General features: G+C 39.1%; 1 protein-coding gene across 3 annotated transcripts in view; it reads right to left on the bottom strand.

The window, feature by feature from the left end:
- The window catches only part of LOC143025535 (glutamate receptor ionotropic, NMDA 2B-like), a 110,266-nt gene that overhangs the window by 55,198 nt on the left and 32,568 nt on the right, over positions 1-22,500 (bottom strand). For all 3 annotated transcript variants that reach the window (XM_076185367.1, XM_076185368.1, XM_076185369.1), the window contains exons 3-7: positions 16,292-16,470; positions 15,068-15,258; positions 8,240-8,493; positions 4,263-4,446; positions 3,719-3,851 (exon numbers count right to left, since the gene is read on the bottom strand). In XM_076185367.1, the coding sequence (XP_076041482.1) occupies positions 3,719-3,851; positions 4,263-4,446; positions 8,240-8,493; positions 15,068-15,258; positions 16,292-16,470 (941 nt within the window). The remainder of the gene's footprint in view (positions 1-3,718; positions 3,852-4,262; positions 4,447-8,239; positions 8,494-15,067; positions 15,259-16,291; positions 16,471-22,500) is intronic.

Raw genomic sequence — 22,500 nt, 5'->3', positions numbered from 1 at the left:
TTAAATTGGTGACACATGATCGTCCTTGTCTGAATCCAAATTGCCTTGGATTTAACACTTTGTTTTTTTCTAAATATTTTACCCATCTACTTTTGATAATTCTTTCACAAATTTTTGCTATTGTACTTGTTAGAGAGACTGGTCTATAGTTGGTAGGTTCTTCTTTATTTCCTCCTTTATATATGGGTACTATATTTGCTTTTTTCCAATCTTCTGGAACTTTTCCTTCTTTCAAGGAACTATTTAGTATGCTATGTATTTTGTCTGCCAGTTCATTCCTGCATTCTTTCAGTATCCAGTTTGCTATTTCATCTGGTCCATGCGATTTTCTGACATCAAGATTACTCAAGTGTGTTAATATTTCATTTTTTGTTACTTCTATTTCTTCCATAGGGGGGACTTTCTCTTTCCATTCGTTCTCTTCAGGTTGTATGTTCTCCCTTGTAAACACTGATTTAAAATGTTTGTTCATAATTTCTGCCATTTCCATTTCCTCAGTGTATTCAACTCCCTCCTGTCTTAATTTCTCCAAGTCTTGTTTGTTTTTCAGTTTATTGTTTACAAATCTGTAGAATAGTTTTGGTTGATCTTTACACTTTTCTATGATATCTTTTTCATATTTTCTCTTTTCCTCTCTGCACATTTGTACATATTCATTTCTATAACAGGTATATATTTTCCATTTTTCAGGTCTTCTGTTTTTTTTCCATCTGGTCCAGGCTTTGTCTCTTTTGTCTTTTAACTCCCTACAACTTTTGTTGTACCAGCATTTTACATATTCTTTTTCTTGTTTTTGTCTTGGGACATACTTTTCCACTCCTTTTTTGTAAATTTTTGTCAAAATATTCCATTTCTCTTCTACTGTTGTTTCTTCTTTGTATATTTCTTCCCAGTTTTCCTTTTGAAAGAATTCTCTTATTTTATCAAAGTTTGTTTTTTCATACATCATTCTTCCTTTTCTATATTGTTAATTTCTTTTCATATATTTTTCTTCAGTAAGTTCCAGTTCAATCAATATGTGGTCACTTTTACTTATTGGTGTTTTATATTCAATTTTGTCCACTATTCTAGGTTCGGATGTAATTACTAGGTCTAGTCTCGATGGCTCTTCTTCATTTCTATACCTAGTGTTCTCCTGTATCCATTGTGTCATTGTATGGTCAGTAACCATCTCAAGTAGAGCGTTTCCCCATGAGCCGTCTCCACCCTTTACTGCCATTTCTTCCCAGCAGATTTCTTTGCAATTAAAGTCGCCCATCATAACTATTTTTCCTCCCTCTTCCATTATCTTGTTTAATGTTATCTTTGTGTCCTCTAACATACTTTTATGTTCACTCTCTTCCCATGAGGCTGTTTTCGGGGGCACATAATTTATCACAAACTTTCTGTTCTTCTTATCTCTGTCTTCTACTTCCATCATTATCATCTCTACTGTTTTCTTTCCATATGTGACACACTTCACGTTTATATCCTTCTTAGTCAGGAACATAACTCCACCCCCTTCCTTTTTCACTCTGTTTCTAATCCAATAATTATATGCATCATGTCCTACACTGTTGGGTGGTAGTGGACCTTTTAATTTTGTTTCTACAATTCCCATTATGTCTGGTTCTTTTTCTTTCAAATAATCATTCAGCTCATTCAATCCTGTTATTAATCCATCTATATTTGTGTAAGACACTCTTAGTTTTCTGCCACTTCCATTGTGTTCTCTGTTTCCCTTTTGTTTTTCTCTTGTATGTCGACTTTCTTTAGTTTCATATTCACTACTCTCCAATAGAATCTCTCTTTTTCTGACTCCGTTCTTATCTCGTTTTTTTCCTTTGCTTCAAGTCTTTTCTGTTTTTCTTCCTCTCTTTCCTCTTTATTCATTTCCCTTTTTATCCATACCTTTTTATATTGTTCACTTGTTGCTAGTTTCCCTGTTTTGGATAAGATATTCTCAGCCGTAGTTTGTGACCTGAATTTAATCTTAATTGGTCTGGTCTTGTCTGTACTATATTTCCCTAGCCTGAATTTCTCTTCGATTTCTTTCATTATTTCTGGTTCATCTTTCTGAACTAATTCTAGTAAATTTCTTACTTTTTCATTTTCCTCTTTGATTCTTGTGGTTCTATCTGGGTTATGTTTCTCTTCCATTACTAATATAATTATACATTTCTTTTTGTCTGCTAAGTCTCTTACTATATTCTCCTTCTGTCTCATCACTTTAATAACTGAGTTTTCAGTTTGTTCATTCATTTGCTGTCTGATTATGTCAGTGAATGCAACTTTGCTATTTTCTTGGATTTTTTTCCAACCCTCCTTGTTCTCCTTATTATTCTCCGTTAAGACTTTATTCTCATCTTTTACTTCTTTTAACTGTTTTTTTAATTCTTCAATTTCCTTAGTTAAGTTTTTGTTCGCCTTCTCTAGTTCTTCCAATTTTTCAACTCTCCGTATAATGTTGTTAACATGACCAAACCTACGCTCCAAGTCCTCGATCATCTTATCGACCTTCTCTTCTAGTCTTGTCAGTCGGGGGGGGGGGGTTGTGTCCCCCCCACCCTCTTTAAATCCCTGGAAAATATTCTCATCACTTTCTACTGTATTGCTCTTATCTATACTTCTAATCTTTACATTTTTATTAGACATTTCTTGTCGTCGGGGGGCCGTTTGTTTACCTTTCGCCTGTCTGCCTGGGCCAAGTCTACTCCTTCTTCATTTCCTTCCATTTCCCTCAGTAATCCCTCCCCTTTTCCTCTTTCCCTACTTTCCTACTACCCCACGAGCAATTTCCCCCCCACCCTGTAAATACAATAGGCACTTCTCTTTGCGTTGGGATCCACAAAACTTCAATTTTCTTCAGAACGTCTTCTAAGCCGTCCATTCGTTGAAGTGTGTGTGTGTGTGTGTGTGTGTGTGTGTGTGTGTGTGTGTGTGTGTGTGTGTGTGTGTGTGTGTGTGTGTGTGTGTGTGTGTGTGTGTGTGTGTTTGTGTGTGTGTTTGTGTGTGTATTTACCAAGTTGTATTTTACGGGAAGAGACTTATGCTCGTAGTGACCTACTTTTGTATTTCTTATTATCCAGTTTGATATTAAATTCTTGTATAGTTTTTGCACGCACTATTATCTCATTCAGTTTGCTCCAGATATCTATCACTTTGTGTGGGAAGCTATTCTTTTTTCAGATCTCTTCTGTAACTATCCTTTTTATGTTTCTTTTCGTGTCCTCTGTGTGTGTGTGTGTGTGTGTGTGTGTGTGTGTGTGTGTGTGTGTGTGTGTGTGTGTGTGTGTGTGTGTGTGTGTGTGTGTGTGTATGTACGAGTATGTGTGTGTGTGTGTGTGTGTGTGTGTGTGTGTGTGTGTGTGTGTGTGTGTGTGTGTGTGTATGTGTGTGTGTCTTGCCAACCTATACACCCTTCCACACAAAGCGAGGGAACTAGGCATTGGAAAACAAAGTTCTCACCCTTTTCAATCCCATGCAGGCCATCTTTTTTCACTCCTTCCCACTTTGATCACGAAAATAGTGCTACAAATTTAGTTCCCTCAATAACGATACTGCCAATTCATTTTCGTCGAACCCCTCTCGCGGAATAGATTGTTACCTAGTAAAGCTACCGTTTTCCAACTCACACGCACATTTTCTCTTCTTCGAGATTCTGAGCGTATCAGTAAGCAATGTGTACCACCGGTATTTTTCACTAAATTTGTCATAACGAACTAAAATGGATACTTACTTCTTCCCAAACTTTCCTTTTCATGCTATCGTTCCTTAGGTTCATAATTTTTAGTTCAACGTGTCTTCTAGTTCCGTCCTGGTTAAAGGAGAGGTTCACGGGTTGTTGAGAAATCGATACATCCTTCAGATGTCTGCAAATTACCAAAAGCGGGCGATTATCAGTCACATATCAATCATGAAGCTGTTTCAAATATTTTTTTCACTTTTCAGAAAGGTTGATTAGGTGTATAGTTTGTTTTGAGATATGACTGCCGATAGAGATGACTTCACAGAACCCATTCAACATATAGAGTTAAGGCTAGGAAAACCCAACAAAGGCATTTCCCAGAAGATAAGGACCCTACGCCAGGAGGCGCGTACCTGCGGCCGAAGCCGTCACATTTGCCCTATGCGCTTGGGTTGTTGGGGAAGGTAACAGTCACTGCTGGAAATTGGAAAGAAGTGCGGGATTCGAACCCACAACTAAGCGAATGTGAGACAAGCACGCTTCCGATACGACATAAGCGCACATATTTCCCAGAGCTCAACTTAAGATTACTTACCGATGAAATTTATTACCAATGGTCCATTTGGATGCCCTTTGGTCTTTGCATGATATCTGGGGGTTGAGGTGCGTGGGTTCGAACCGCGTTTCGTTCAGGAACGACTCGACCCCATGGACGAAGACCTCGATTGATGTTGCGATGTTAGATATGATCACAGATGTATTGGTATCGAAGTGAACACCTGAAAAAAAAAAGTTATAACTCAAATGACAGAGACAACTCGCTTGTCTATAAAAATGTGGCTACAAAATGCGTAAACATTTACACTCAGGAAGTGCAAGGTCACCGGAATATTTGAGAATAAGGTAAAGAAAGGATTCTTCAGCACTTCAGGGCTTTTCTTCTCCCTAATTCAGGAAATCGTACAATTAATCATGAAACTTACCATTTCCGTAAACGTCTAAGTTAGCTACACTTAGCTTCTGTAACGTTGAGAAAACACAGTTATATCTATGGTAATGAAATCAGCTAAGTTATTAAAAAGATACCACGCAACCGAGATAAATGTAATACTCCATATATCAGTAAAGACAAACATTACCCTCTCACCTTTAAAGAAGAAAAGTGACTAAAATACAAGAGGACTCTTAAAACAACGAAATCTGAAGTGGTCCATCGCCCGAGGTAATTAGCCTATGATAAGGCTGAAGCCCCAATCGGAGACAACTCTCTTGGGCTTGGCTTCTTCACAGCCCCAACCCTTTTAACGCTATCAGCTACGAGATATACTCGCTGGCCGAGCGGGTTAGAGCGTCGCTACTTGCGGCGGAGGTCGAGGTGTCTGCAGTTCGGACACTGACGCGAGCGAGTTGGACCAAAGGCATGGGGGAGTTCGCGGCGTTACACAGAATCATCAGATCCGCCGAGAGAGCGCAGTTCATAGCGACTCCCCTTGTATATTTTTAATCATCAAACTCAAACAAATAGAATCTGTTCTCGGCTTTTGGTAATATATTTTGCAGGATGCTGCATAATCCCTGAATTACATAATAATACAACTGTAATTCGTATGTATTTGATAATGAATATTACCATTCGAATATATTTTTTTCTAATAATGACAATGGGTGGGTCACAGAGGTCATTACGAGTCAGAAGGTCATCAGCAAAAACAGGTTGAAACACTACATTAGAGTGTATAACACGAGACATTACTTTCCCCGTTCAATTGAGACCCAAGCGACTTGTTTGGTTGCAGTTTCTTGATAGACTTTTTCCGTTCCAACTCCAAAGTCTCCATCTACCCTTTGCGCTCCATCTACGTGCTATTTTATTTTATTTTATATATTCTGTATATAGTAAAGAAAGCTGTATATTACAGCGAGGATCACTTTTTAAGGATTATAACAACGATTACCTATCACCCATTCCACATGTCTCACAGGTGACGCCTCGACGTGGCAACAAGGGGAGGAAAAAGCACTGATGCCACGTGTCATAGAATTTATTCACATCGTTGTTATAATTCTAAAAAAATAATACTCATTGTACTATACAGTTTCCTTTCCTACATACCGAATATAAAAAAATAGCACATAGATGGGAAATAAGAGAGAGAGAGAAAGACATATACTAAGGTTGATTTGGCACAATGGTTAGTAGTAAATCACGACGTATACCACACCCAGAAAAGACTCCTTAGAGCGCATAGACTAGAATGTAACCGCCGTATTTGTTCTTTTTACGAATTCAAAGCTTTCTTCTTTCTCTTTCTTTTCAGTTTCATAATTCATTTATCAATATTCCACATTTCTGGTCACCTGAAGCTAAAATCTATTTCCCTTAAATTCAATGCCATGGCGTGAGATTTTTAATATAAAAAAATAAACTCAGACATGATGCTGGGAATGCATCTAATAGATGTTGAATAATGCGGATACATACTGTGAATGCATCTAATAGATGTTGAATAATGCGGATATATATATATATATATGCATGCGTTGTTAAAGTCAACAGCTGCGATACCATTATTCTGTTTATAGGATGTTGATATATATACGCTCCCCACCGATATATACCAACATGCGGCCAAACCGAGTCATTTTCTGTCAACAATTCGACCAGTTAACACCTGAAGATGGCTAGTTAAGGCCGAAAGACGTCTAGAGGAAAATACCATGGACTTCAGTACTCTACTAAGAGATCTGCATCCAGACGACCACACATTGGTGCGCAACATAGAAAAGAAATTCTGTAAACAGAATGATGTTATCGTAGCTGTTGACTTTAACAACGCATGCATTATTAATTGCATACTTCCAAGATATATATATATATATACATATATATATGTATACATATATATATATAATATATAATATATATATATATTATATACATATACATATATATATATATATATATTACATATACATATATATATATATATATATATATATTACATATACATATATATATATATATATATATATATATATTATATATATATATATATATATATATATATATATATGTATATATTATATACATACATATATATGTACTAAGACATGGTTCCCATTCAGACAAGATGTTGTGAATGCATTTCTTAAATATTGGCTGAATACTGTTAAAATATATATAATAAAACACGGGTACAAATATTTAAAGTAGCCAAACTAGTTAATGTGCAAATACGAGGGGACCTGCAGCTAGCACTTGCGCATGCGCACACTTGATCTGCAGACACCGACAACAACGTGAAAGCATGACGTCGACATATTTGATAAACACTTTCTCCTGCCCCGACTAGAAAAATAATCAAAATGTTGATTATGAACAAATATTAACTGTTTTAACGTACTTGATATGATTTTAATATATTAACACAAATATTAACGATTTTGCTCATCCTACAAGCTGTAAATGAAATTAATATGAATATATATAAAGTTTATTAAAAAAATTCTTTTTAAGACTACAGAGAAAAGGATGTTTAGTCCTATCCTCCGTCTCGTTTTAGTTGCCTTTTACGACCCTACCACTGGGGGCGGAGGTGAAAATGGAAATATTGATTCAGAAAAGTGGTGCAGGACAGTATTAAGAGTTGGGGAACAGCATAACGGAGGGAGAGTCGCATTACAATAAAATAGCATCATTTCTTTATGAGTAGATATTTCCTACAGCACAGAAAAAAGACGTGTGACTCTGGTCCGTAGGGGCGTCCCATATAGAACCTAAAGTATCTGCTGCATGCTACTGAGTAGATTTTTACCGTACAATAACATGCAGTCAATACGGATATTGGAGTGGGATGGGTGGGGATGAAATAGGTGGGGGGAAGGTACCTTTTGCTATCCCCCCCATAAGAGAGGAAAAGCCCTTGGCATAAAGATAGAGATAATTTACAAGACATATATAAATAGTTACGAAAACTATCGAATGCGTGCCTGAATCCTAACAACATTCAGAACCTGTAGAAAATAAATTTCTGAGAAAAAAAAATCGGAGTCAGGGAACACGCGACTGATTCGAACGACAGAGATCAACAACGCAACAGATCGCTAAAGTACACACGACATGTCACGTTCACTACAAAACAATTGGGGCAAAGAAGTTTCACAAACATGCACGTAGTCAATGACACATATTGTTACAACAGCGGCAATAACAATGATAATTCTTTCTACGGAACTATTATGCAACTGCATAATAGTTTTTCCGTAGAAAGGATTATCATTGTTATTGCCGCTGTTGTAACAATATCAATAACAACAATCATAAGTACTGTGACAATAGTTAATGATGGTGACAAGTGATAATGATAATAATATAATGATAATTATAATAATAAAAAGTCTCAGCAATGGAAAGAAGCGCTCATAAACTACAACACATAATAACAACAACATTATTGTTAGCTTGACTGCCGGTTCATCCCAGGCCTAACCCTCTCACGCACGTTTTCACTTGTTCAACATCCTGACCGCAAAGAATCACTGTCCCACGAGCTTACGATAAAGTAAACTCACCTAGCATGCCAACGGGGAACTCAGACGGCACGATGGCAGCTGTGGAAGCTGTTATGTCGCAGATGACGCTCTGTGTCACAATCCACACGTAGCTGTGCCCGGTGAGCTGCTGCTTCTCCGCCTCTTTCATGATGTTGCTTGCCTCCTCTCGTGTGCTGTAGAGCAAGAGGACCCGCGCCTCGCTGCTGGCCACTTTGGCGATCGTTGACGGGATCTCAGACACGATGACGGTGTCAATCACCGTAAACCGAACGCTGAAACGAGAACCTGCTCAGCATCGGTTGGGACCACAAACATAAGTATTATTTGCAGTAGCGTGCAGAGGGGGGGGGGTTGCCCCGGGCGTTCAAATGGGGAGGGAGGGATCCAATCAGATCATTTCGGGAAAAGAACATAGTAAATTTATTTGATTTATGTCTAAATCGAATAAAGTGTTTATTCTATGTTTCATCTGTGTTTACATATTCAAAATATCTTCCCTTTTCATGATATTTCTCAGTACTAGAACTTATACATGAATCTTTGGGACAAATAATAAAGGGGTGGGCCCCGGGAATCAACAGACCTCTGCACTCCACTTGTTAATTGTATACAGTGGAACGCTGGAGACTAAGTGCACAATCCAGCATTTTCTGCCCTCCCCACCACAAACCCAATATACCAGAATCTCTACCCACCCAACTCCAAGCCCAAAAATGGTGATGAAGGCAAGGTCATCATATTAAGAGAGCAAGGCAGGACTCGTAGTAATGGATCTAAATTGGACAAATTTAGGTTTAAGAAGGAAATAGATAAGAGCTGGTTTGCCAATAAGGTGGTTAACAAGTGGAATAGACTCACTAATTATATAGTGAGCGCTAAAACAATTGGTTGTTTTTAGAGAGGATTTGATAACTTTATGTATGAGGATTATACGTGGTAATGGACATGGAACTGCCTAGTGTAGGCCTTATGCTCTCTTGCAGTCTCCCCTACTCTTATAATCTCATGATTCACCATACATAAATCTGTCAGATTAAAAAGGCGAAATATTTTATTGTTAAGGAAGGAGGGAGCGAGCGGCCCCTCATCCACGAGATGAGATGGCAGAGGTGGTTCAATAGATTTTATTTGGTTGTGAATTGGGTCTGCACATCGACTCAGCCATTCCCCTTATAGGGGTAAAGGGATCTTGGTGTGTGTGTGTGTGTGTGTGTGTGTGTGTGTGTGTGTGTGTGTGTGTGTGTGTGTGTGTGTGTGTGTGTGTGTGTGTATGTGTGTGTGTGAGTGTGTGTGTGTGTGTGTGTGTGTGTGCGTAAACACACACACACACACACACACACACATGTACACACATATATATATATAATATATATATAATATATATATAATAATATATATATATATATAATATATATATATATATATATATACACATGTCCAATTGGAAAAAAATGCAAAAAAAAAAAAGAAAAAGAGAGACAGGCTAATAAGAAATACAAGTCTTCTGGAGCACCTAACGACTATCAAAGTTTGTGATAACACTAAGGGATTTAAAAAAGACGATCAAAAAATGAAGTCACAATATGAAATGAATATCGCTGATAAATCCAAAGAGAATCCCAAAAATTTCTATAGTTACATTATTAGGAATCACATTGGCCCACTATTACCTGCTGACGTCCAACTTGAATATTCGAATGAAGGAATGTGTGATATTTTAAACAACTATTTTAGTTCAGTATTCGGAAACGAAACACCTAAAGGTGAAGTCCTAACTGAAGCCTGTGACATATCTAGGGGAAACTTGCTACTGTAAATATAACAAGAATCTTAAAGGAAATGAAAAACGAGATTGTTTTTCCATTAGAAATTATTAAAAAAAGTTATATCCAGAAATGTCCCAAGAGAATGGAAGTTAGCTAACGTTACCTCCATATTCAAAAAACGGGCCACAAAAAGGATCCAATGAACTACAGGCCTATAAATAATAGTCTACATGGATTCAGACGGAAACGTCTGAATCCATTTCCAAAAATATTCCGTGACTAACTTACTAGAATTCTACAACACAGTCATCTCAAATTATGACAAAAGAAATAATATAGATTTAATATATCTGGACTCTGCGAAGGCTTTTGATGGTGCCCCACGCAAAATACTACTTGCTAAATTAGCTTAACACGGAATAAGTGGTATTCTATCAAGCTGGACTAGTAACTGGTTAAACGATCCTAAAGAGAGAGTAGTTCTAAATGGCAAAACTTTTAGATGGAAAAATATTACGAGTGGAGTTCCTCAGGGTTCCGTTCTTGGGCCACTTCTATTCATAGTATGTATAAATTATATAAACCACGGACTGAATTCTATTACCTCTAAATTTGGTGATGATACAAAATTGTGCAGAATAGCAAATAATCACTTAAAGCAATAAGATATTCAACAAAGTTTAGATAAACTACAACAATAGTCTGAAAAGTGGCTAATGAAATTTAACATAAATGTAAGGTTATGCACATAGATACAAATAACAATAAGTATGATTACAAGTTATTTGGAAATTCATTAACAAAAGTAGATTGTGAAAAGGATCTTACCGTGATTATCAGTAATGATCTCAAATCATCTAAAGAGTATATTTCCTTTTCAGAGAAGGCAAATAGATTCTAGGATTGAGTGTGCGATCCTTTTATTTTGAAAGTCCATCCGTCATTAACAAGCTATACAAATCGTTAGTTCGTCCAAATTTGAAATATGCTGTTTCCGCGTGGTCACCGAATCTCATTAAAGACATTGACAGATTGGAAAAAAAAAATACAACGGCGAGCCACAAAACTGATTCCAAATATCAGAAATAAGTCATACGAAAACCAACTAAAACTTATTGATTTATTTTCTCTAAAAAAAAAGCGTAGACTCGGGTGATTTGATACAGGTCTTTAAGATTCTAAAGGAAATAAGACAAAATCAAAAGTGACGAAATTTTAGCACTGAATGCAAATCCGACAAGAAATAATGATCTCAAACTGTCAGGAAGTAGATTTAATTTGAAAATGGGTAGAAACAACTTCGCCAACCGTATAGTAAAAGAATGGAATCAACTTCCTGCAGAGGCAGTGCAATGTAGTAAAGTTCGAAGTTTTAACATTCATTTAGATAAACACCTAAGCAAATATACTGTAAAGCCTGCCATTTATTTTATTATATTTTTCATTTATCATTATTCATCTGTTTACTTTTTTATTTGTCTATTCATTATCTATTATAATTTATTTTTATTTTTCCGTTTCTCTATTATCTATCATTATATATCTATTTGTTTTATATATTTATTTTCCCATACGACATAATTATGGAACAAAAAGTCTCATGTCGGCACGGTCTTCCTTTGTAAATACCTGTATGTATATATGTGTGTATATATATATATATATATATATATATATATATATATATAAATATATATATATATGTATATATGTATATGTGTACATATATATACATGTATAAATATAAATATATATATACATATATATATATATTATATATAAGTATATATATATGTGTACATATATATACATGTATAAATATAAATATGTATATATATAGATATATATATATATATATATATATGATTTTTAGAAGCTCTGCCAAGGATTCGAACCCTGACCTGTGCGTCAATAATCACGAGGTCAAGACGCTAGCGACTGTTTCACGTGCGATGGTTCAAAGGACCATCGCACGTGGCTCAGTCGCTAGCGTCTTGACCTCGTGATTATTTACACACAGGTCAGGGTTCGAATCCTTGGCAGAGCTTCTAAAAATGTTCAATCTGTCTTTAACATATATATATATATATATATATATATATATATATATATATCAAATAAGCCATCTTGAGTCCACTGCTGAACAAATGCCTCCTTCATAACATTCCATGAATAACACGACCGTGCCATCCTCTGCCACGTCACTCCTGCAAACTTCTCGATCTCGTCTCTCCACCTTCTGTCTGGTCTCCCTCTTCCACGCTTCCTATCTCGCGGCGTTCACTCAGTAACACACTTGCTCCAACGCTCATCAGTCGTTCTCACTAACTTACCTGCCCAATTCCACTTCCTCTCTTTTACTGCCACCACGATATCTTTCACTCTAGTCTGCTCTCTCACCCAACTTGCTCTCTTTCGGTCTCTCAGTGTTATTCCCATCATTGATCTCTCCATTCTCCTCTGTGCAGTCCTTAGCTTTGTTTCCATCGCCCTCGTCATCTTCCAAGTCTCACACCCGTGGATCATTGCTGGTAGAATGCATTGATTGTAAACTTTACGTTTCAAACATAAAGGTACACAGCCTCTCAGGATTTTATTATATTTACCAAACACTTTCCAACCAATTTTAATGGGTCTTTTTATTACATTATCATGATCTTTCGTCACCTTCACCATCTGACCTAAAAAAAAAATATATATATATATATATGCATATATATATATATATATATATACATATATATATATATATATACATATATATATGGATGATGTTGGGACTGCATGAGGAGGAATGGGCGGGGGGGTGGGGGGTGGGGTAGTATGTGTGAGTAAATTTTGACGCAGCCCGAAGGGATTTCTCCCCGTCCTCGCCTTATATACAAAGGGGGACGGAGAGGGGGGGTCGCCGATTAAATGAAGCGGCCTTGCTGTGGATGTACTGTGTCTTGCGACGCTGCTTCTGACCCAGGGCGGTGGGCAGGGTGCAGGGATGACCCGTCATCCAGGAGGTGCTCAGATGAGAGGAAGGGTGGGAGGGGTGTGGAGTGTATTTAGGGATGAAATGGGTGGGAGTGTTTTTATGCCTTTCCCTTTTTGGCTACCTCCCTTGGAAGGGGGAAAAAGCCTTGGTATATGTATGTATGTCTATATACACATATATATATATATTTATTTATATATATATTCATTTATATATATACATATATATATATTATATATATACATATGAGTTGTGTGTGTGTGTGTGTGTGTGTGTGTGTGTGTGTGTGTGTGTGTGTGTGTGTGTGTGTGTGTGTGTGTGTGTGTGTGTGTGTGTGTGTGTGTGTGTGTGTGTGTGTGTGTGTGTGTGTGTGTGTGCTTAATGACACTTAAAAAAGCCATATCCTTGGGAATACGTAGATTGTTGAATCTGCAGGATTGTAGTTGAAGAAAGATCAATATTCCAACAGTTTAAAGTTCGAAAACTTCTGGTCCTAAACCTTACCTCCACCCCCATCCCAGTCTTCCTTGAAAACAGCTCGTTATGTAACATTACATCACTGTCGGGAGACATTACAGTGATGATTTATTCCTTCTTTGCTCTTTATCATAATTACGTTGTCAATACATGCAATAGATAGCCTTATCTGAGTAATGCAATGAGTTGGTCAGGATTAGGAAAGAAATGAAAAAAGAAAATCCTACCCACGTAGTTTTCAGCCTTACACCACTAAAATGCTAAAGGTATGAGTCATATGTATTCAGTTTGTTTTTAATTACAGGTCACAGAACGTGAGTTATAATCTTTTCTAACTTTGTTTACATTTTCCTGAAAACTCCAGCAGGGGAGCGCTGGGTGTAAACAAAACGAATACGAGGTGCTTGGGTCAAAAGAGGTCAGAACGCTGCGCTTGGGCCACGGAACTTTGTGGTTCTTAACCTGACCTCCATGAAACTCCTGAGGTGTGTGTGTGTGTGTGTGTGTGTGTGTGTGTGTGTGTGTGTGTGTGTGTGTGTGTGTGTGTGTGTGTGTGTGTGTGTGTGTGTGTGTGTGTGTGTGTGTGTGTGAGAGAGAGAGAGAGAGAGAGAGAGAGAGAGAGAGAGAGAGAGACAGAGAGAGAGAGAGAGAGAGAGAGAGAGAGAGAGAGAGAGAGAGAGAGAGAGAGAGAGAGAGAGAGAGAGAGAGAGATTCGCAGAGGCACAAGTGGAACCGCAAACCGAATATTTGTGGGTACTTTGCGGTTTTGTTTCGTGAAGACATGGTCTTTTCCAGGTCTTCTCCAGCTAGCGAAAGAATGGCAAAATATGGGAGATGTATAAGAAAAACAGGTCAAGAACCCCTGGAACTTTAACCCGTTCGTTGTCGAAGTGGACACAAGCATCTGAAAAATGCAAGAACTTGATGGCAACCAGAGGGATAGGCCAAGTACTCACGAAACTCACCATTCCATTCCCACGCAGTGGGAAGAGAGAAACCCGTGGAGGGGCAAAGCCCTGTCAGTTGCAGCAAGCCGTTTTTTTTTTTTTTTTTTTTTTTTTTTATTTAGTCCGTTGTTGAGCCATTCCCCTGTCTAGCCAAGGCTGTCAGAAACCAACGCGACATAGCCTTCATCGGGTCCCGGGAATCGAACTCACGACTACCTGCTCATGAGTTCGACACAGTATCCAATGGCCACACGGCACGAAGGCTATGTAGTACCTCAATATGAAAAAGAGGTTCAACGTGTGCCACTTGTAGGGATACATTCATGTCCGTAAAGAGTGAATTCATTTCTTAACCGTGCACCTTCTTCACCATCTGTCAAAATTTCATTTCCCTTACTCTTCTGTTTACAATTTCGTCTTACACAAAACGTGAAATGTTTACCTTCATATCTAATCTAATTTGTGGCATTTTTGAAAGTGTGATATGGATTGTAAAATATTTAGGAATGTAATTAATAGGAAAACCAACATCCCAACAATTTGAACGAAAATATATTGTCCTAGTTCTCTAAAAAAAAAAAAATAATAAATAAATAAATAAATTAAAATAAAAAATAAGTCCTCACCTAAGGAGGTTGGGACTCCTGCCCTGACAGAAACTCCCTTGACTTACCTTCCTTGAGATTTCTCTCTCTGATGAGTGACTTCATCCCTAACAGCCTGAACAAAGTCGGTGTGGCCGGCGATTTGCGAAGTGACGATGGTGAAGGCATGCCACTGGTATCGTACAAGAATGGACAACATAGCAGCTGCTTGATGATACACCGAAGGCGCCAGCTGCAGCCTCAAGCCACTTTGAGCCGCCTACGAGGTAAGAAAGTAAGAGAAATAAAATAAAATCGGGATTGAAAATAATGTAATGAGGGCTGAAACAATTGTTTTAAGCAAAGACGAAATCAATTTATGGGTAGGGATGAAATGTGGTAAGGAACATGGACATTCCTATTGAAGGCCTTATGGTAGCCTCCATTCTTATATTCTTATGAAGAAAAGAACTGCAAATTAAATATTTTGTCATATTCTGGGAAATACGAGCTTGAAATACATACAGATGGATTATCTTCAAAGTGTATGTTGTGTTACATTCAATGGTTTGTTATGATTGTCATCAAATATTTGTTCTGTGTGTGTGTGTGTGTGTGTGTGTGTGTGTGTGTGTGTGTGTGTGTGTGTGTGTGTGTGTGTGTGTGTGTGTGTGTGTGTGTGTGTGTAATAATGATAATAAATAACAATAACAATAGGTTTACTGGATTAACAGCGAAACAGAAATACATTGACAATATACAATCGGTGCGTGCGTGTGTGTGTGTGTGTGTGTGTGTGTGTGTGTGTGTGTGTGTGTGTGTGTGTGTGTGTGTGTGTGTGTGTGTGTGTGTGTGTGTGTGTGTGTGTGTGTGTGTGTGTGTGTGATTCACCATGGTCTTTGGATCACGTATTGGACTCGTGATCGACAGCTATTTCCCTCCCAGAAGAGAGCTCAGAGCTCGTATACGACCGATCTATGGGTAATGTTGTGACCTTACAAGCACACATACACCCAACTCCCCGCCCACGAGAGTTGGAATAACAACCCGCAGCGCATCGATACTGAAATTATTTCAGCCCTAGGCGGGATTCGATCCCGAACCTCTGTAGTGGCAGCCGGGAACTCTAGCAACTGCGCCACGAGTTGTGTGTGTGTGTGTGTGTGTGTGTGTGTGTGTGTGTGTGTGTGTGTGTGTGTGTGTGTGTGTGTGTGTGTGTGTGTGTGTGTGTGTGTGTGTGTGTGTGTGTGTGTGTGTGTGTGTGTGTGTGTGTGTGTGTGTACGTGAGCGCGTAAGCATATTCTAATCCTTACCTGTTCGAGACCAGAATTGTCCGCATTCCATGAAATGACCGGAAGTCCCAAGTATCCCGCGAGCTGCAGGAAATATTGCGCGGAAGCAGTGTTGCTCCCGTAGTTTTCTGTATTCGTCAGAAAGATGATGGCAGACACATTACTTGGCAGAAACTTCTCGCACAGAGTGTCCAGAATAGCTGCAAAGTCGAGGAAAGAGAGAGAGAGAGAGAGAGAGAGTGATCATCAGAATGATTATTTGTTAAAACATACAACACACGGTGAATCTGATCATTTTGGCGTCCGTCATGGTTGCAGTATGCGTCAGACACGCACTGAAATGCTGAAATGTTTTTGTAAACAGGAATATAAACACATAAACACAATTTACATACACAACCTTGAACACGAATCCTCTTCCCCCTATATAAGGGAAGGTGGCTGAGTCAAAGCTAAATACTTTCATCATAAACAAAATCCACCCAAACGCCCCTTCCTCTCCCAGTGACCACAAATTGAAGTACAACGATTCCACACCAGAACCCATCAAGCGAAACTGGTTTACTCTTTCTGTTTCACCGTGCGAAGACCCTCTTCCTCATCCACTCTATATGAATAGTGAAGAAGAAAAGAAGAATATCCTTTCATTCATTTACAATTTCCCTCTATCAATCTCGTTCTCGGTCGTCCTCTCATGTTCACTCCATCCACCTGCGTCCTCCACACTCTGCTATTCTCTCCTCGTACATTCTTTCCATTTCACAAAACACCTTAACACTTCCTGTTCTACAAACACACACACACACACACACACACACACACACACACACACACACACACACACACACACACACACACACACGGTAGTAAATTTGAAGTTATGACACACAAACGGAAATATAATGAATAAGGAAATTCAAACCAAAGCTACAGCGTAGGTCAGACCCACATATTTCCGACTGAGCCCCTAAACTTGAAGAACCAATTAAAAAAATAATATCATGAAAAGCAAGCAGGAGAAACAACCACAATCACAAACGAGCAGACAAGAGACAACGAGTGAAGAAAGTTACAAGAACAGCCCAATGGGAAAAAACAGAACATGGAGTAAAAGAAAAAATAAATGAACAAAAGACTCCGTAAACGCATCAAAATCATTTCCAAAGGTGACCAAAGAAATAAACTCTGAGATGAAGGAAAAATAAAACGAAAAGGTTGATCAAAACTTTTTTCGGAACTGTTAGGAAAACCAATCCAGACGAAATGGAACAATACACAAAACAGGGAGCAACACTCAGAACAGGATAAACGAAGAGAAAAACAAAAGAGAAACGAAGGAAGGCTGGAGGTAAGGAAAATAAGGGAAAGGAAAGGGAGAACAGTCTGACAGGGGCAATGGAGAAGGAAAAGAAACGGAGAAAAAGGAGACACTGGTAATGGAACAAGGCAAATCTTTGGCAACATAGAAGGAAAAGAAAAATAACAAAATACACAGCGGGTCACAAGGAGATCACCCAAGCAAGGAACTAAGGGAATGATTAATGTCAAAGAAATTTCGCGTATATATTGATAAAAGGTCTTGCAGGAGATAAGGAAATCTAAATAAGATGAGCTACGAGAAAGCGGGACAAATTGAACCAAGAAACAAATAATTCTACAAAGATATTACTACATGATATCAGAACAAAAAAAATGAAAAGAAGTAAACCAAAGGAGAATAGAATGTTATCACGAGAAAAGACCTCACACAGGAAGAAACAGAGCAACTAGAAGAGATTCGGCAAAGTAAGAAAATTAAGCAAAGAAATGGTGAGAAAAGGAACCCTTTTTCAAGGTGACGAGAGAAATGGAAAAAAGAAAACCAAAGGAACACGTTTCTTTTAACTACGAGTGCTTAAGTTACGTTGAGATTTTGGTACATAACGAGACTGGGTGATGATAAAGAATAAAAATAGAATTAAGATAAAATAAAATCAAACAGATAGATAAATCAATCAAATAAAAACCAGATATATGTACGACAACAACAACAAAAATAGAAAAATTAATAATATTACATTAAATAAAAGTGTATGGTATTTAAGTAGAAAACACCAAGAATAAGAAAAAATAAATCTAGAAGGTATTCAATAAAATCAAGACATAGTGACAACAGGAGGTAAAGTATAAAAAAGAAACATCTATCTATGCCTACATACCATGAGTTTTTCCCCCTTATAAAAGGGGTAGCCAAATTAAAGGCATGTATCTACTCCCACTCATTCCACTCCCATCCACCACCCTCTCCCCCCTCTCCCATCTTAGCTCCTCATGGATGACGGGTCATCCCTGTATCCCGCCTACTGCTCTGAGTCAGAAGCAATGAAGCAAGACACAGTACATCCACAGCTAGACCGATTAACATAACCGGCGACCCCCGTCTCCGTCTCCTCATGCAGAAAAAGAAAAGACGGGGAGAAATCCCTTCGGGCTGCGTCAAAATATCATTTATAGATAAGCATTCCCTACCTCCCGCCACACCTTTCCCTGCATAAGAAAGAGATATAATAGTAGAAATCCAACTGGGAAAAGAAAAGGCGGCCCACAACCATAAGTAAAACCAGGAGAGAAACAAAAACCGCTTAATTCGCCACTTGACGACCCCTTGATACGATCTTCGTTTTCTCTTCTCTGGGGCGGTACTGTGCAAGCATTTTACTTTATGTTATTCTATTTAAGTTTATCATTTAATTTCATTTTATCTTATCATACTTTATCTAATTTAGTTTTTATTTCATTTCCTTTCCCCTTACTTTATTTTAATGTATCTAATTTCATTTTACTTCATTCAAATTCATTTAATTCTATTTTATTTTTCTGACGCCCCCTCGTGATATATGTTAATAAAAAGAATTTGAGGAGACACTAAAAGACATGAATTAATAATCATTATAAACTTGGTTTCTTCGGGAAGCTTGTGAAGACTTCTGTGAACGTACATCTTCACACACACACACACACACACACACATATATATATATATATATATTATATATATATATATATATACACATATATATATATATACATATATATATATAAATATACATATATATACACACATATATATATATATACACATTATATATATATATATATATATATATATATATACGCATATATATATATAAATATATATATACATATATATACACATATATATATATATATAAATACATATATATATATATATATATATATACATATATACCTATATATATACATATATATACATATATATATATGTATATACATATACATATATATATGTATATACATATACATATATATATGTATATACATATACATATATATATGTATATACATATATATATATATATACACACATATACATATATATATACACACACATATACATACATATATATACACACATATATATATATATATACATATATATACACAAATATTATATATATATATATATATACATATATACATAAATATATATATACATATATATATACATATATACATAAATATACATATACATATATACATAAATATATATATACATATATATATACATATATACATAAATATATATATATACATATATATATATACTGTGCTATCACACCAGCCATTTCCCTTTTGGTCTTACTAGCTAAACCCCTCCACGTAGGGATCGAAAACAAGACCCAATACCTAGGAAAAAACAACCGAACACGAGATCACAGAGCCTCCCCCTCCCCCCTCCCGTGAGTCCATTACCTCTGCTGAATAAAATTTCCTGGCATGAGTCACAACAAGACCCCCAAGGGACTCTCCCTTCCCCTCCCCCTCCCACCATCCCCGAGTGTCGTGCCCCCTCCCCGAGCTGAATAAAACATCCTGGTGAGGTAACCGCCCCTGCTTGAGGACGATGAGGTCAACAAGATCTCTGTAATGAGGCGCATCTAATATCCAAGTACTTCGTGTGTGCGTCTACACAAAGAGAACGGGAAGGACTCTCCTCGAGAAGACGAGCGGTTCTCAGTCGCCAGCCTCAGCTCCTCCGGCGTTCCATCCTCCTCTGGTCCTTCTTGGAGCTCACGAGGGGGGAGGGGGGGGGTCAGAACCGCCAGTCCTCAGCTGTAACTTTCTTCAGATACCTTGTAACCTGACCGCTGCTTCTTCACGGGCTCTTCCCCTACTCGGCTTCTCATGTTATTCTCAGCGGCTCCTTCATCAGTTTGGGAGCTGACCTGCTTATGACATCCAAAACAGAGAGAGAAATGGAGAAGGTGGGAGCGGGGGGTGAAAAGATGGAGGGAGAGAGCGAGGGAGAGAACGAGAGAGAGAGCGAGGGAGAGTGGGAGAGGGAGAGAGAGAGAGAGAGAGAGAGAGAGAGAGAGAGAGAGAGAGAGAGAGAGAGAGAGAGAGAGAGAGAGAGAGAGAGAGAGAGCGAGAGAGAAACAGAGAGAGACAGACAGAGAGGGAAGGGAGAAGGGAGGAAGAGGGAGAGAGAAGAGGGATATAGAGAGGGAGGAGGAGAGAAGAGACAGAAGATAAGAGAGAGAGAGGAGAGAGGAAGAGAGAGAGAGGAAGAAGAGAGGGAGACATGACAGAGAGGGGAGGGAGAGGGGAGGAAGTAGGGAGAAGATAGGAGAGAGAGGGGAGAGGAGAGGGAGAGAGAGAGAGGAGAGACAGAGAGAGAAAAGAGAGAAGAGAGAGAGAATAGGGGGGGAGGGGATAGTGGAGGGGGGGGAGGGAGATGTGGAGTGAGGAGAGAGAGAGAGGAGAGATAGAGAGAGAGAGAGAGAGAGAGGTGAGGAAGAGAGAGGCGGAGAGAGAGAGAGAGAGAGAGAGTGACAGAGGCAGACAGAGAGACAGAGAAGAGAGAGAGAGAGGTGGGGGGAAAAGGAGAGAGGCAAGACAGGCAGAGATAGACCAGAGGGGAGTGAGAGAGAGGAGAGAGATAGAAGACATAGAGTGTGAGAGGCAGAGAGAGTGAGAGAGACGAAGACGGACAGTAAGGAAAGGGGGACAGATAGAGAGATAGAGAGAGAGGAGAGAAGAGGAGAGCAGGCCGGCTCGCGCGCGGAGCTCTCTCGCCTCTCTGCTCTCGCATCTCTCTCTCAGCTCGCTCTGCTCTCGTGTTTCGCTCTGGACGGTCCCTTTCTCTTTCTCTCGCTCACGCCGCCCTCGCGCTCCCTCGCCTTTCGCTCCCTCTCCTCTCTCTCTGCTCCGCGTATTGTTCTCCCCGTCCTCCGCTCCCGTTTTGCTGCTCTCCCCCTCTCGATGCTCTCGCTGTCCACTCTTTCTCCCTCTCCCTCTCTTTCGCGCTCACTCTTCTCTCTCTCTCTATCTCTCGAGCTCTCTCTCTCTCTCTCTCTGTCTCTCTCGCTCTCTCTCTTCTCTCGCGTCTCTCTCTCCTTCCACGCTGATCTCGTGCGCCCCTCGTCGCTCCTCCCACCCTCCTCTTCTCTCTCCGCCCCCCTCTCTCTCACTATCTTCTCTCTGCGTGCTCTGTCTCTCTCTCTTCGCCTTCTCCTGTTTTTGTTTTTTTGTTGTGTTTTTTTGTCTTTTCTTTGTTTTTTTCTCTGCTCGCTCTCTCTATCTCTCTCTCTCTCTCTCTCTCGCTCTCTCTCTCTGCTCTAATCGCTCTCTCTCTCTGCTCACGCTCGCTCTCTCTCTCTCTCTCTCTCTGCGCCCCGCTATCTTCTCTCTCTTTCCCCCTCTCTCTCTCTCTTCTCTCCTCTCTCTCCTTTCCCTCTCTCTCTCGGCTTTTTGTCCCGTCTATCTCTCTTACTCCTGTTTTGTCCCCTGTCCTCTCTCTCTGCTCTTTTATTGCCCTCTCTCTCTCTCTCTCTCCTCTCCTCCTCTCTCTCTCTCTCTCTCTCGCTCCTCTCTCTCTCCTTCTCTCTCTCTCTCTCTCTCTCTCTCTCTCTTCCTCTTCTTTTCTCTCTCTCGATGCGTACTTTCTCTTCGTTCGCCAGTATCTGTTCTCTCTCGCCCCCTCGCTCGATCAGGGTGTTACGTTCTCCTTCCCTCTCTCCTACTCTCTGTGTCTCTCTCTCCCTCTCTTTGCTCTCTTTCTCCCTTCTCTCCTCTTCTCTCGCGCTGTCTGCTCGTCGCGCTCTCTGCTCTCTCTCTCGCTCTCGGCTCTCGCTCTCCCTCTCTCTCTCCTTCGCACTACTCGCTCTACTCTCTCTCTGCTATCTCTCTCTGCTCGTCGTCTCTCGCTT

Source organism: Oratosquilla oratoria, chromosome 5, assembly GCF_046742065.1.
Source record: "Oratosquilla oratoria isolate Oo_2021 chromosome 5, ASM4674206v1, whole genome shotgun sequence".
In the NCBI taxonomy this organism is placed as follows: Eukaryota; Metazoa; Arthropoda; class Malacostraca; order Stomatopoda; family Squillidae; genus Oratosquilla; species Oratosquilla oratoria.
The sequence above is the reverse complement of the archived record's forward strand: the minus strand, read 5'-3'. Positions and strand labels throughout refer to the sequence as shown.